The sequence below is a fragment of the Ylistrum balloti genome, unplaced genomic scaffold (genome assembly GCF_031769215.1).
Source record: "Ylistrum balloti isolate Yb309-2 unplaced genomic scaffold, AGI_CSIRO_Ybal_v1 Utg370448, whole genome shotgun sequence".
Taxonomy (NCBI): domain Eukaryota; kingdom Metazoa; phylum Mollusca; class Bivalvia; order Pectinida; family Pectinidae; genus Ylistrum; species Ylistrum balloti.
In genome coordinates, this window is record NW_026782298.1 from 1,992,227 (window position 1) to 2,007,815 (window position 15,589).

Below are 15,589 nucleotides of genomic sequence, written 5' to 3' on the forward strand. Positions count from 1 at the left end.
GTGGGTAGCTACACAGGGTAGATGTGTATATGGTGTGGGTAGCTACACAGGGTAGATGTGTATATGGTGTGGGTAGCTACACAGGGTAGATGTGTATATGGTGTGGGTAGCTACACAGGGTAGATGTGTATATGGTGTGGGTAGCTACACAGGGTAGATGTGTATATGGTGTGGGTAGCTACACAGGGTAGATGTTTATATGGTGTAGCTACACAGGGTAGATGTGTATATGGTGTGGGTAGCTACACAGGGTAGATGTTTATATGGTGTGGGTAGCTACACAGGGTAGATGTGTATATATGGTGTGTGTAGCTACACAGGGTAGATGTTTATATGGTGTAGCTACACAGGGTAGATGTTTATATGGTGTGGGTAGCTACACAGGGTAGATGTGTATATGGTGTGGGTAGCTACACAGGGTAGATGTGTATATGGTGTGGGTAGCTACACAGGGTAGATGTGTACATGGTGTGGGTAGCTACACAGGGTAGATGTGTATATGTGTGTAGCTACACAGGGTAGATGTGTATATGGTGTGGGTAGCTACACATGTGTGTATATGGGTAGCTACATGTGTATGTGGTGGTGTAGCTACACAGGGTAGATGTGTATATGGTGTGGGTAGCTACACAGGGTAGATGTGTATATGGTGTGGGTAGCTACACAGGGTAGATGTGTATATGGTGTAGCAACACACGGTAGATGTGTATATTGAGAATCTACACAGGGTAGATGTGTATATGGTGTGGGTAGCTACACAGGGTAGATGTGTATATGGTGTGGGTAGCTACACAGGGTAGATGTTTATATGGTGTGGGTAGCTACACAGGGTAGATGTTTATATGGTGTAGCTACACAGGGTAGATGTTTATATGGTGTGGGTAGCTACACAGGGTAGATGTGTATATGGTGTAGCTACACAGGGTAGATGTTTATATGGAGTGAGTAGCTACACAGGATAGATGTTTATATGGTGTGCGTAGCTACACAGGGTAGATGTTTATATGGTGTGGGTAGCTACACAGGGTAGATGTTTATATGGTGTGCGTAGCTACACAGGGTAGATGTTAGCTACACAGGGTAGATGTGTATATGGTGTGGGTAGCTTCACAGGGTAGATGTTTATATGGAGTGAGTAGCTACACAGGATAGATGTTTATATGGTGTGCGTAGCTACACAGGGTAGATGTTTATATGGAGTGAGTAGCTACACAGGATAGATGTTTATATGGTGTGCGTAGCTACACAGGGTAGATGTTTATATGGTGTGGGTAGCTACACAGGGTAGATGTTTATATGGTGTGCGTAGCTACACAGGGTAGATGTGTACATGGTGTGGGTAGCTACACAGGGTAGATGTGTATATGGTGTGGGTAGCTTCACAGTTTAGACTGTAACCTGATTATATTTATCACTGCTATCATGCTTACCACAGTTACTTCAAGCAAGATAAACATCAACATAATTAACTTATGTTTCTATGGTAACCTTGTGTACTAATTGTTAGTTACCATAGTTAGTTTCAGGAGCATTTATCACTACCAGAATGTTTGATTCATTTACTATATGTAACAAGGTAGATATGAATAAAGATCGGATGAATTCTTTCCCCTTGAAATAACTTCAACAAAAGAAGATAGATGGCAGCACAGTATATGACAATTCTAATCATAGCTGCCATATTCTCTTAGGTAACCATGGCAGCGGGTGTAAATAGGCCCAGCTCTGACCCCTAAATATGAGGTATATTCTGTTTAAAGATGGTCCTGAGAAATAACGTGTAAAATACACGCTATAATGGTTGGCTGTAGGGGCCATCTGGGGGACCAGGTCAGTCCACTCCCTATAGTGGCTGGTTATAGAGGTTGTCTTGGGGACCAGGTCAGTCCACTCCCTATAGTAGCTGTTTATAGAGGTCGTCTGAGGGACCAGGTCAGTCTAGAGTGGCTGGTTATAGAGGTTGTCTGGGGGACCAGGTCAGTCCACTCCCTATAGTGGCTGTTTATAGAGGTCGTCTGAGGGACCAGGTCAGTCCACTCCCTATAGTAGCTGTTTATAGAGGTTGTCTGAGGGACCAGGTCAGTCCACTCCCTAAAGTGGCTGTTTATAGAGGTTGTCTGGGGGACCAGGTCAGTCCACTCCCTATAGTGGCTGGTATAAAGGTCGTCTGAAGGACCAGGTCAGTCCACTCCCTATAGTGGATGTTTATTGAGGTCTGAAGGACCAGGTCAGTCCACTCCCTATAGTGGCTGTTTATAGAGGTCGTCTGAGGGACCAGGTCAGTCCACTCCCTATAGTGGCTGTTTATAGAGGTCCTCTGACAGACCATGTCAGTCCACTTCCTATAGTGGCTGTTTATAGAGGTCGTCTGAGGGACCCAGCCAGTCCACTCCCTATATTGGCTGGTTATAAAGGTTGTCTGAGGGACCCAGTCAGTCCACTCCCTATAGTGGCTGGTTATAGAGGTCATCTGAGGGACTATGTCAATCCACACTTATAACGGCTAGCTATACTAGAAACTCTCTGAGGGACAAACCCTTTGTTGGTTGTAAGAAGTCGTTTGTGAGACTAGGCCAATCTGTGCCCTATAGTGGCCATCTGAAGAGGACATGGGGGACAAGGTCCTTCCATAGCCTATAAAGGCTGGCTCTAAAGGTCATCTGTGGGATCAGGTCCATCAAAATCAAATACACTTGGCAACAGAGACAATCTCAGAACCAGATCCATCCACTATCGTGAGTCTTGGACCAACCTTCTGATGACTTACAAGAGAGATATCTAGAGTCATGGACTAACCCTCTGATGACTTACAAGGGGAGATATCTAGAGTCATGGACTGGTCCTCTGATGACTTACAAGGGGAGATATCTAGAGTCATGGACTGACCCTCTGATGGCTTACAAGGGGAGATATCTAGAGTCATGGACTGGTCCTCTGATGGCTTACAAGGGGAGATATCTAGAGTCATGGACTGGTCCTCTGATGGCTTACAACAGGAGATATCTAGAGTCATGGACTGGTCCTCTGATGACTTACTAGAGGAGATATCTAGAGTCATGGACTGACCCTCTGATGACTTACAAGGGGAGATATCTAGAGTCATGGACTGACCCTTTGATGACTTACAAGAGGAGATATCTAGAGTCATGGACTGACCCTTTGATGGCTTACAAGAGGAGATATCTCGAGTCATGGACTGACCCTCTGATGACTTACAAGGGGAGATATCTAGAGTCATGGACTGACCCTCTGATGACTTACAAGGGGAGATATCTAGAGTCATGGACTGACCCTCTGATGGCTTACAAGTTGAGCGGTAGAATATTTTCCATTGATTTCTGAATGCTTTAAATGAAAAGGCTGGTGTTAAAACACATTAGAGCAAAGCTTTCCTCTTTGACTTGGTACAGATCTACAAGTACATGAAAATATTTTTGAATGTTAGTGTCCTGAGTAGGATTGTTCTTATGGTTACTGTTTTTAAAGTGACATTAAAAAATAAAGGCTTGATTGATGCACATACTAGGATTAAGGACTCTTGTGTAAATGGTTTTCTGGAAAAATAACGCTACACAAACTTAAACCCCAAATTAACCTTGAAAAGCCTCATGATCATCAAACCCAAATATGGCTACGGACTTCAGTCTAACATATCTTTCAGACCAAACCTTCTACAAATGAACTCATTTTCAGATAAGAAATACATGTACAAATGTATATAGATTTCCTAACTTTGAAATAAAAAGTAAAGTTTTTCACACTGTTATGACAAATAAAAAATAATTTCTCAATTAGGTGATTAGCAGTGTTTATCAATGTTAAAACACTGTATTAGGACAACCTCAAGTCAGTTCAAATTGGCAGACACTTCCATCACATGACATGTTCAATTAAAAAACAGTTATTAAACTTGTTCAAACTGACAGGAGGTTAGTAAAATTCAAATACACTGCATTTATGAAACAAAGAAATAACATCAAATCTACTGTTACGAGAAATGTTCAGAATTTAGTGGTAGTCTTTTCCTGAGAATCTGGAGAGGGCAGTGGAGTGCCCTGATGATGTGTTCTAACAAATGTGTCTGACAAGATGGTGCTTGGAGATTTACTACAGAAAACGAGGTATTATAAAATAAACGAAAGTTTACTTCCCCATTTATCAATCCCTAAATAAAAAAATGTGCTCTGCACATACTCACTGCCAAGCTAAGGTGCGCAAGATTAAAAAAAATTCCAATATGGACATGCAAATAATTTAAATCTGTGTCACAGATAGTTTTGATAAAATTACAATAATATAATGTGTTTAATATCCTGAGTGTGTACTATATAGGGCATCACAACCTAACTATGAAAACATATCTGCCATTTATCTACTAAGTCAGGTACTACAGCCCATCTGTTTAAAGTCAGTCAACATGACTTCATTTTAAATCTAATTGTACTTTTTTTCTAAAATTAAAATAATTCCTCTAAAAAATAGGTAAAATGTGTAATAATTTTTTTGAGATTCAGTGCAAGGCTTTACAACATAAATATACAATCTCATCGGGTGTCTCACCACCAGCAAAAAAAATCTACAAAAAATTGAATTCTGGACAATAAAAAAACAGACATTTGTCTTGACTACCAAGCATTACCTTCATACAGTAAGTCCAAGTGTAGCGAGAATCAAAACCAAAAATGACAACAGGAGATAAAAGTGCAGATGTTGACATTCTGTTACGGAGTTATATCAACCTACTGATAGAACAGGGTAGTTACACTTATTCCTTTTCAATGCTTGTGATTTTTAGTTACAACTTTTCGACATTTGATTAAGATTAAACATTTGTAAATAAATTTACTCTCCATTTTTAACCAAAATTACTATGAATTCATTTATAATGTTAGACAACTCTTTGTTAACAGTGTTCGCTTTTGTATAATTCTTTCTCAAACATTTTGATGAAGTAACAAGACTTCAAACAAATGGGCCATATATTACTAAAAATATTTACAGTAGCATCAAAAATAAATAAGGGGAGGTAACTCCAGTTGTCAGCACTGAGGTATGGCAACATTTTATAATATAAAGTACTTACAATACTAAATACACAGCGAAACTGATCTGATTACTCCTGAAATAAATTAGGGATACATTACCGGAAAAAGGAACACAAGATCGCATATCTTGTTATGAAATAGACATGAACTTTACATCATTATCTTTCAGACATAACACAAACATACAGGTGAATTTCTAAACTTCTGTGGGAACGTTTCCCCACAAACAATTAACTAGAATAAATGAGATGCTTTTTTACACACAAGTTTTCCTGTAAATAAATGTGACGGTTTCACACTTACAAAAAAGTTTTCCTGTATATAAATGTGTTGGTTTTGTACTAACATACAAGTTTTTCTGTAAATAAATGTGTTGTTTTGTACTAACATACAAGTTTTCTTGTATATAAATGTGATGTTTTCTAACTTATATACAAGTTTCCTGTATGTAAATGTGTTGTTTTGTACTAACATACAAGTTTTCAGTTTATAAATGTGATGATTTCTAACTTACATACAAATTTTCATTTTATAAATGTGATGATTTCTAACTTACATACAAATTTTCCTGTTTATAAATGCTGTAGAGTGAACAATTCTCACGACATTTTTTTCCATTAATTAATTTTTCCACCTACAAATGCTGAAGCAAGTATCATGATTTCTCATATACAACATTTTCCAGCAATGTACAAAGTTTTCAACAAATAAACACGAAGTTTTCCACCTGAAAAATGCAAGTGTCATCATTTCCAATGCAGAACATACATTTCCCAGCAACGTTTTCCACTTACAAATACAGGTAAATACATTATATATAACACATAAAACACTGTTTCTAAGGAAAAAAACCTGATGAAACACAATCCTCAAGTATATATATACAGTTAAAAATCTGAGGTAATTCTCAAAAAAAAAAAGAAAAAATCCAATTGTTAAACTGATACAAGCTTGACTGAACCTGATAACATTAACCTTTGGTGGGAGAATAGATCAAACTTGTCACATACACATCTTGTAAGTGAAAAAGTGGTTTATTTTCCGACAAATTTTCCTGAAATTCCCATTTCCAAAGAATGTGACAAAATTGCTGATGGCCAGTCATAGTGGTGTTGAATTTTACACAGAAGAAGAGAACTCTCACACTCTGCGAGTGTCCCAGTCCTCATGTCACAGAGTGGGGAATATTTCACGAGGCCCTCTGTCACACCCTGGGAGTGTTTCTAGAGATCTAGTCATACCTTTTGAGTGTTTCTGAATTCATGCCTTATTTGTCACATCCTTGAAGTGTTTCTGCAGCCTTCTGTACATCCTGGGAGTGTTTAAGCATTCTGCTACACTCTGAGAGTGTTTCTCAAGGCCTTCTGTACATCCTGGGAGTGTTTTTCAAGGCTTTCTGTACATCCTGGGCGTGTTTAGACTTTCTGCTACACTCTGAGAGTGTTTCTCAAGGCCTTCTGTGCATCCTGGGAGCGTTTTTCAAGGCCTTCTGTTCATCCTTGGAGTGTTTCTCAAGGCTTTCTGTACATCCTGGGAGTGGTTTTCAAGGCTTTCTGTACATCCTTGGCGTGTTTAGACTTTCTGCTACACTCTGAGAGTGTTTCTCAAGGCCTTCTGTACATCCTGGGAGTGTTTTTCAAGGCTTTCTCTACATCCTTGGAGTATTTCTCAAGGCCTTCTGTACATCCTGGGAGTGTTTCTCAAGGCCTTCTGTACATCCAGGGTGTGTTTCTACTGGCTTTCTGTGAAATCTTTGAGGTGTTTCTAAACATCAACTCTCACACCCTGGGAGTGTTCAAGCAGTCTGTCATTCCCTCAAGTGTTTCCAAAAGCCTGCTGTCACACCCTGGGAATGTTCAGGCAGTCTGTCATCCCCTCGAGTGTTTCTAAAAGTCTGCTGTCACACCCTGGGAGTGTTCAGGCAGTCTGTCGTCCCCTCGAGTGTTTCTAAAAGCCTGCTGTCACACCCTGGGAGTGTTCAGGCAGTCTTGTCATCCCCTGGAGTGTTTCTAAAAGCCTGCTGTCACACCCTGGGAGTGTTCAGGCAGTCTGTCATCCCCTCGAGTGTTTCTAAAAGCCTGCTGTCACACCCTGGGGTGTTCAGGCAGTCTGTCGTCCCCTCGAGTGTTTCTAAAAGCCTGCTGTCACACTCTGGTAGTGTATCAAGAAGCCGTCTGTCTTACTCGGGAAGTGTTTCTTAACACCTGTAACACTCAGAATGTGTTTCTAGAAGCTTCTGTCACACCCTTGGAGCCGAATTGGTTGAGCTATATGTCTGAGGTAGGCCCATGCTTGGCTGCATGGCCAGGTTGGAGGTAGAGGAGGAGGCTGACACATTTCTTAATGTGTCTTCATTGTAATCGACGCTTGACGTCGTCGAGTTATACATCTTGAACAGAAGTTCATCACTACTCAGCGTACCAGCCTTGTTGCTGTGACAATCATCCTCTGAACCCATGTCACAGCTATTGTCTATTTTAACGTCACTTTGGACAGCGGTGTCATCTTCCACAAGAAACACACCAGAGTTGTCATCCTCTGTTAACACAGTGGTACAACCATCCCCTGGTGGCCACTGTTTAGAACTTAGTGTCTGAGAGTTTGAGGTAGGATTCAGTGAAATTTTGTCAGTTTCCAGAGAACATGCCCTGCCAGGATGAGGAGAGTTATCTGTTGTGCTGCTTGGTGAACCAGTTTGACTGCGACTTATACTCTCAAGGCCAGGGTCATAGGTCACACTCTCAAGGCCGGGGTCATAGGTCACAGAGTGGTCACTATCGTAACGAGGCTCCCTTGAAGACAGGCCCTGACTACTGGTCAGATTACTGCCAGACTTTGACAAAAGATTGTTTCTTGGGTTAAAAGTCAGCTGTTGTCTGTCTGCATCCTCTAGCAATAGGGCAGTCTGTTCTGGTACCTACCAACAAATACAATTACCAAGCAAATAGGTCAAAGAGAAAAACAAATGATTAATTTCCTAAAGACATTTTCTAAAACTCCTTAATCTCAATCTCACATCTCAGATGGATTAGAATCATATTTTTTGCACTTTCTGTAAAGTTACTGAACAATTTCTTGGAATAAATTTACCAATTTCTTAAAGTCCTAAGCATCTTACCTGTGTTGTACCATTTGGTTGTCTGCGAGGCTCAGCTACCACTGCTCGAAGACGACCGTTACCATGACCATTGCTACAGATGTAGATCACGCGTCCATTTCCCAAGAATAGTGTCCCATTTCCTGGCCCCTGAAAATGTATAGTGAACACTTTATAACCAACTTCAGCTTAAGGAAAGATGGTTCTTCTTGTAGGCATTCTCTTAAAAAAACTTAACAAATTATCTCCTCAAGGAAACAATATCAACCACATCAAACACAGGACATTTGATTAAAAGTCCCATAGACCTTTCTGGTCATCTGACTATAAATTACTATATGGGGTATAACAGTAGTTCTGTAGCAATAGTAGGAACAGTTGATAATTTATTAAAATAGTTTGAAATATTTTAGCAATAAGGAAAACTGCACTCATTTCCATATTTCCACAAGTATTCAGTAGAGCGTAAGTAGGAAGATTAAAAGCTGTTTTCAAGATGGTGGCCATGGCGACCATATTGGATTTCAGGCTAATCTAAAAAAACAAGAGGCCCATAGGCCTAAACGGTCATCTGACATGAAATACAAGATTTCAAATTTTGAACTTGAGAAGAAGTCAAAAAAGTGTTTTCAAGATGGCGGCCATGTTGGATTTCGGACCAACCGGAAATTAACAAACTTTGGTCAGGATCATGTCACAATCATTTCAGGTAAGTTTCAGCTCAATGAGACATGTAGAACTTGAGAAGAAGTTGAAAATGTTTACACAGGACGATGCCAGACAAAAGGCGATCACAAGGTCATACCTAATAACAAGTGAGGACCAGCTAAAGGTTATTTATTCAAGTTTAACCTGAATCTCACAGGTGGAATGTGAGAGGAAGTTTAAAATAAATGTGATTAAGGGAAACCACGATTACACAATCATTTTACAAAATGACTGCCATACACTATGCACGAGGCTGAAAATTACACTTTGTCATCTTCCCTTTCATAATATTTCCACCAGTTTTCAGCTCAATCCCACTCAAACAACTTAAGATTAAGATGTAAACAGTGTAAGTATGGTACATGATGACAGAGAAAAGTTGATGGCTACAGCCTCTATGTAAGATCGGAGTCATCTACTTCCATGTAATGAAACTGAGAAAAGTTTATTTCAAAAATGTATTTTTCAAAACGGTGGTAATGACAATTATATTAGATTTAGAACCAAAATAAAAAATATCAACACAAAGTTAGGACCATTTAATATGATGAAAAGCCAGTTTCAGTTGAATCCCAAAAGTGGAATTTAAGAAGTTTAAAACAGGTCTTGTTCAAGAAAATTACGATTGCACAATCATGTTTAAAAATGGCATGGTGGCTGCACCACTGAAATTTTGAGAAAGCTGAATAATAAAAGCATCTTCCTGGCTTCCTTTTCTTCACTTCTCCACCAATTTTCAGCTCTGTGGTACCAATAAAAGTTGAGAAGAAGGTTAAAGTATGTCTCTAAGATAGTGGCTAATTTTGATTTCGGACTGATCAAATGAAATAGGGGCAGCAAGATTGATGTCTAACATCTTAAAAAACTGTCTGTTAGTAGGACGTAAAGCAATCAAACCAACTCCCTCCCCACATAAACATTCAGAACCATTTCAGGATCCTGTTAGGTAAGTTTCAGTTGAATCATACTGACTGAACTTGAGAAGATGTTTTAAATGTAAAAAAGTTTACACATGGTGAACGACAACAGATGAAACACAATGGGTATAGGTCAGGTCAGAGAAGAAAACATGAGTTGTTGATGCTGCCACTTCTGTCACTGACACAGTAACACTACAGCCTCACTTCCATGATTTATCATCGAAAGAGAGACGAGATCACGTTAATTTCTGTCACTGACACAGTAACACCACAGCCTCACTTCCATGATTTATCATCGTAAGAGAGACAAGAAGATCACGTTAATCTCTGTCGATGAAACAGTAACACGACAGCCTCACTTCCATGATTTATCATCGTAAGAGAGACGAGAAGATCACGTTAATCTCTGTCGATGAAACAGTAACACGACAGCCTCACTTCCATGATTTATCATCGAAAGAGAGACAAGATCACGTTAATTTCTGTCACTGACACAGTAACACGACAGCCTCACTTTTATGATTTATCAACGTAAGAGAGACAAGAAGATTGCGTTAATTTCTGTCACTGTGGATTCTTAACTGTAACCGGACAGCTATCTTGCTGTCACTGTCTATATTTAAACTATAACTGCACACTTACCTTGCTGTCACTGTGGATATTTAAACTGTAACTGCACACTTACCTTGCTGTCACTGTGGATATTTAAACTGTAACTGCACACTTACCTTGCTGTCACTGTCTATATTTAAACTATAACTGCACACTTACCTTGCTGTCACTGTGGATATTTAAACAGTAACTGCACACTTACCTTGCTGTCACTGTCTATATTTAAACTATAACTGCACACTTACCTTGCTGTCACTGTGGATATTTAAAAAGTAACTGCACACTTACCTTGCTGTCACTGTGAATATTTTCCTGCAACATAGGTAGACTGTCATCATTGTGAGGTTTATTGGGCTGGCCTGTCAGAACAGATCCATTCTGATGAAAGTTAGCCTGGTGCTGGGCCAGACGGGTGTAGTGCCTGCAACAGTCCAATTCATACTTGTTAATCAGTGTTTTTAGCTGATCTTACGTGTCTGGTTATCCTACTGATGCCGATGGAGAATGGAACATGAACACATTAGTATTTATCATCAAGGTCTCTATCATAATGAGGTGAAATTCTGTATCCAGAAATATCTTTTGTAAAATGAAAAAATAGGACACCTGAACATTTCTAAAGGATATAAACGACAAAATCGTGTATTTATAATTTAAAATTGGAAATGTTGGTAGGGCATGAATGCCTCCCCCACCCTACATTCTGCCATGATGGGCAGGATGATAAGGATTTGAAATAGGCATAAACTATAAAACTGTGGCTAATTACTGATGGCCAAGTCCACAACAAATCTTGAGACAAACAAAACTGGAATTCAAATTTGATCTTAAACCTATAGATTGAAGCCACACACTAAATTTCAATCTCTGCACATAACAGAAAGGGGTCTGTACAACTAAAGTATAAAGAGTTGGAACTGCACCTAAAATCAGATTTTTAGACTGGGATCCAATCTGACCCTGTACACTAAAGTCACACGCCAAATTTAAAGTCATTACCTCCTTAATTAGGTAAAAACAAATTCGGAACTAGTTAATTTTTTCTACAGACCACAGACCTTGACCTTGACCCCTGAAACAAAATATCGTCAAAAGAATACTCAAACTTGGTCATTGCACAAAATTTGACTGAATTCCATGACAGAATGAAGTTGTGAAGTGTTTAAATTGAATCAGTTAACAATTTTCTATCTATAGTGAGGGTGACCTTGGCCTTGACCTTTGGCCCCTGGAACACAATAATGTCCAAAGTCTTCTTATATTTGACCTAAATCTGTCCAAGAATGAAGTTGCAAGATGTTTACATTGAGTTGGGACTATGCAGGATGGGACAGGATGTGATGAGATGTGACACAACTAGATAGATATGAGGTTTGCTGTATACCTCCCATATCTTATGGATCTGTTTGTGGAAAAGAAAAATTCTGACAAGGACACAGGCTACAGGTGATCAATATCTGACAAGGACACAGGCTACAGGTGATCAATATCTGACAAGGACACAGGCTACAGGTGATCAATATCTGACAAGGACACAGGCTACAGGTGATCGATATCTGACAAGGACACAGGCTACAGGTGATCAATATCTGACAAGGACACAGGCTACAGGTGATCAATATCTGACAAGGACACAGGCTACAAGTGATAAATATCTGACAAGGACACAGGCTACAGGTGATCAATATCTGACAAGGACACAGGCTACAGGTGATCAATATCTGACAAGGACACAGGCTACAGGTGATCAATATCTGACAAGGACACAGGCTACAGGTGATCAATATCTGACAAGGACACAGGCTACAGGTGATCAATATCTGACAAGGACACAGGCTACAGGTGATCAATATCTGACAAGGACACAGGCTACAGGTGATCGATATCTGACAAGGACACAGGCTACAGGTGATCAATATCTGACAAGGACACAGGCTACAGGTGATCAATATCTGACAAGGACACAGGCTACAAGTGATAAATATTCGACAAGGACACAGGCTACAGGTGATCAATATCTGACAAGGACACAGGCTACAGGTGATCAATATCTGACAAGGACACAGGCTACAGGTGATCAATATCTGACAAGGACACAGGCTACAAGTGATAAATATCTGACAAGGACACAGGCTACAGGTGATCAATATCTGACAAGGACACAGGCTACAGGTGATCAATAGCTGACAAGGACACCGGCTACAGGTGAGCAATATCTGACAAGGACACAGGCTACAGGTGATCAATATCTGACAAGGACACAGGCTACAGGTGATCGATATCTGACAAGGACACAGGCTACAGGTGATCGATATCTGACAAGGACACAGGCTACAGGTGATCGATATCTGACAAGGACAAGGACACAGGCTACAGGTGATCAATATCTGACAAGGACACAGGCTACAGGTGATCAATATCTGACAAGGACACAGGCTACAGGTGATCAATATCTGACAAGGACACAGGCTACAGGTGATCAATATCTGACAAGGACACAGGCTACAGGTGATCGATATCTGACAAGGACACAGGCTACAGGTGATCGATATCTGACAAGGACACAGGCTACAGGTTACAAACCTTTGTTTGACAAGGACACAGACTACAGGTGATAAATATTTGACAAGGACACAGGCTACAGGTGATAAATCTTTGACAAGGACACAGACTACAGGTGATAAATCTTTGACAAGGACACAGGCTACAAGTGATAAATATTTGACAAGGACACAGGCTACAGGTGATCGATATCTGACAAGGACACAGGCTACATTGACAAGGACACAGGCTACAGGTTACAAACCTTTATTTGACAAGGACACAGGCTACAGTGTGACAAGGACACACCAGGTGATAAATCTTTGACAAGGACACAGACTACAGGTGATAAATATTTGATAAGGACACAGGCTACAGGTGATAAATCTTTGACAAGGACACAGGCTACAGGTGATAAATATTTGACAAGGACACAGGCTACAGTTGATAAATATTTGACAAGGACACAGATTACAGGTGATAAATATTTGACAAGGACACAGGTTATAGGTAATAAACCTTTGTTTGACATGGACACAGGCTATAGGTGACAAACCTTTGTTTGACAAGGACACAGACTACAGGTGACAAACCTTTGTTTGAGCAGGATGACAATGATACAGATGATGATGCTGGAGAGACCAACTGAGCACCCTATGATTATCCCGAGTTTCTGGTCTGGAACTGCGCCGAGAGGCGACTCTGTACCTAAACAAAAACAACACAAAAACAACAAATTACTGAAGACTTTTTCAGACTAGGCAGTTACTATGTTGAGTTACCATGGAAACCGAGGTAGCTCACAACTCACACTGATAATATCGGCCATAATAAACTCATAATTTATCAATAAATCAGAATAAATTTTAACAAAAAACTCATTTAAAGAAGAGGCCCAAAAGGCCTGCATAACTCCTGTCTGAGCACTGAGGAAAAGGTGTTTTGTTTGATAAAACTAGCACAAAACCAAAAATAGGCATGAAAATCGTGCATTTGTAATGACCAACCTTACCTGTATGCTGGTTTTTAGGAGGATTGTCAGGACTACAGTCCAGAGAACAGCCCTTCAAAATGACCTGTATGACGGGGGAGGATGGTCCAGAGCCTGCTCGCGTACATGCCTTTAACTTAAAGTAGTAAGTGTCGTCTGACAGGTCCCTGATAACGGCAGAGGTGGAGCTCCCTATGGAAAAGATAATAGTAAGTTACCACAGGATTTTATCATTTAGGACCAAACAGGAAATGATGTCTTTCGCCTTAATATCCTCAGTCAATTTGCATTCTATTCTTTTCAATGCTAATGATTAGAAAGTCAAATATCAGAAAGAAAACATTTTTAATAGTATGGGTGATTTTCTGAATTTTTATAAATTGTTTGTTCCACCTAAAATGTTCCTAGGTCAGATTTTTATCAATCTTATGTTGTAGCCAAACTGAGGCCTGAAATAATCTTTCCAATAAGAAATTAAAGCCTTGAAGTTAAATCACAACAATGCATTTATATCAAATAGACAATCATATGGGGACTATGTGAAAGTGTGTCTGTCCTGTCATAGTCCAACATATTATCGTCTAGGTTTGCCTTCTCTCTTAACAAATTGGTTTATTGATTACTATGTACTCCTCATGTCCACTCATTTAGCAAAACCTCAAGTTGTCATGGCAGCTGTGATGGACATACTTTTGGCCAGAGAAATAATGTTCTTACAGGTATGTAGGAGAATCCTGTATATAGTCAGTGCTTGCTATACTACAATCTTTATAGATAATTTACATCAAAACTATCACTGACATAAATCTCATACCTACATGTAATAGTTTGTAAACATACATGTCATCATTATACCAGTCAGTATCATACAGAATACAACTCACCGTTTTTACTAATAGAGGTCCAGAGGTCGTCACTGTGGCCAGGCTCGCGATTATACAAGATCATATAGGACACAATTTCTCCATTGACCTTGGCAGGTGCTGTCCAGCTGAGGCGGACTTTGTCCTTGGCAAGTGACTTGATCTGTATATTACCAGGTGCAGTGGGTACTGCAACGCAGAGTGATCTTGTGTTATGTGTTGGAATAATGTTTATTATATACATATTTATATTATACTAATTTTTATATATTATCTTTAATTAGTTGATCTGACCACACGAGAACATATTAGAAAGTTTACTTGCTGAAATATTTGCTATTAAATTCCAATGTCCTGTTTGTCAAGGCAACCAATTTGTTCAAAGATGCTACATGATGCATCAGATCATGTGAATGTTTGAAAGAGTCAGTATTGCAAAGCTTCCAAACAACTTGGAATTATTCCAGAAATTTATCACCTACTTTTTCCTTTAGTAGCAAACTACTACCAGATTATTTATAGGTTAGCTGCTGATGCAAACAGTCACAAAATTTACGGCACCATAGCTATATAGTTTTAAACAAGGAACTCTGTTATGGTTTGGGTTCCAAGCTTTTTATTCATTAATTTTTTGCTCCAGTCTAATATTGTTACTATGAACCTGGCTATTGTTGTATTACCAGAATCCTTGGCCAACATTAGGATACTTAAAAAAAATGTCATTTTTTAGATATACCTACATCTTAAATACACTGATATGTAAATTCTTATAAATGGTTAGCTTATCAATCGTCACAATTGCAATAATATCT

At 39.5% G+C, this 15,589-nt stretch overlaps 2 protein-coding genes across 2 annotated transcripts in view; both read right to left on the reverse strand.

Moving 5' to 3' along the window:
- Positions 1-2,791: 2,791 nt before the first annotated feature.
- Positions 2,792-3,283, reverse strand: LOC132554864 (keratin-associated protein 29-1-like). Its single transcript, XM_060219185.1, has one exon. It carries the CDS (start codon positions 3,281-3,283, stop codon positions 2,792-2,794), a length of 492 nt encoding a protein of 163 aa, XP_060075168.1.
- A 4,001-nt stretch (positions 3,284-7,284) lies between these two features.
- Positions 7,285-15,589, reverse strand: part of LOC132554865 (protogenin B-like) — a 34,087-nt gene continuing 25,782 nt past the window's right edge. Inside the window, exons 15-20 of the mRNA XM_060219186.1 lie at positions 14,799-14,966; positions 13,936-14,106; positions 13,517-13,631; positions 10,671-10,803; positions 8,164-8,292; positions 7,285-7,962 (exon numbers count right to left, since the gene is read on the reverse strand). Coding sequence (XP_060075169.1) covers positions 7,285-7,962; positions 8,164-8,292; positions 10,671-10,803; positions 13,517-13,631; positions 13,936-14,106; positions 14,799-14,966 — 1,394 coding nt within the window. The remainder of the gene's footprint in view (positions 7,963-8,163; positions 8,293-10,670; positions 10,804-13,516; positions 13,632-13,935; positions 14,107-14,798; positions 14,967-15,589) is intronic.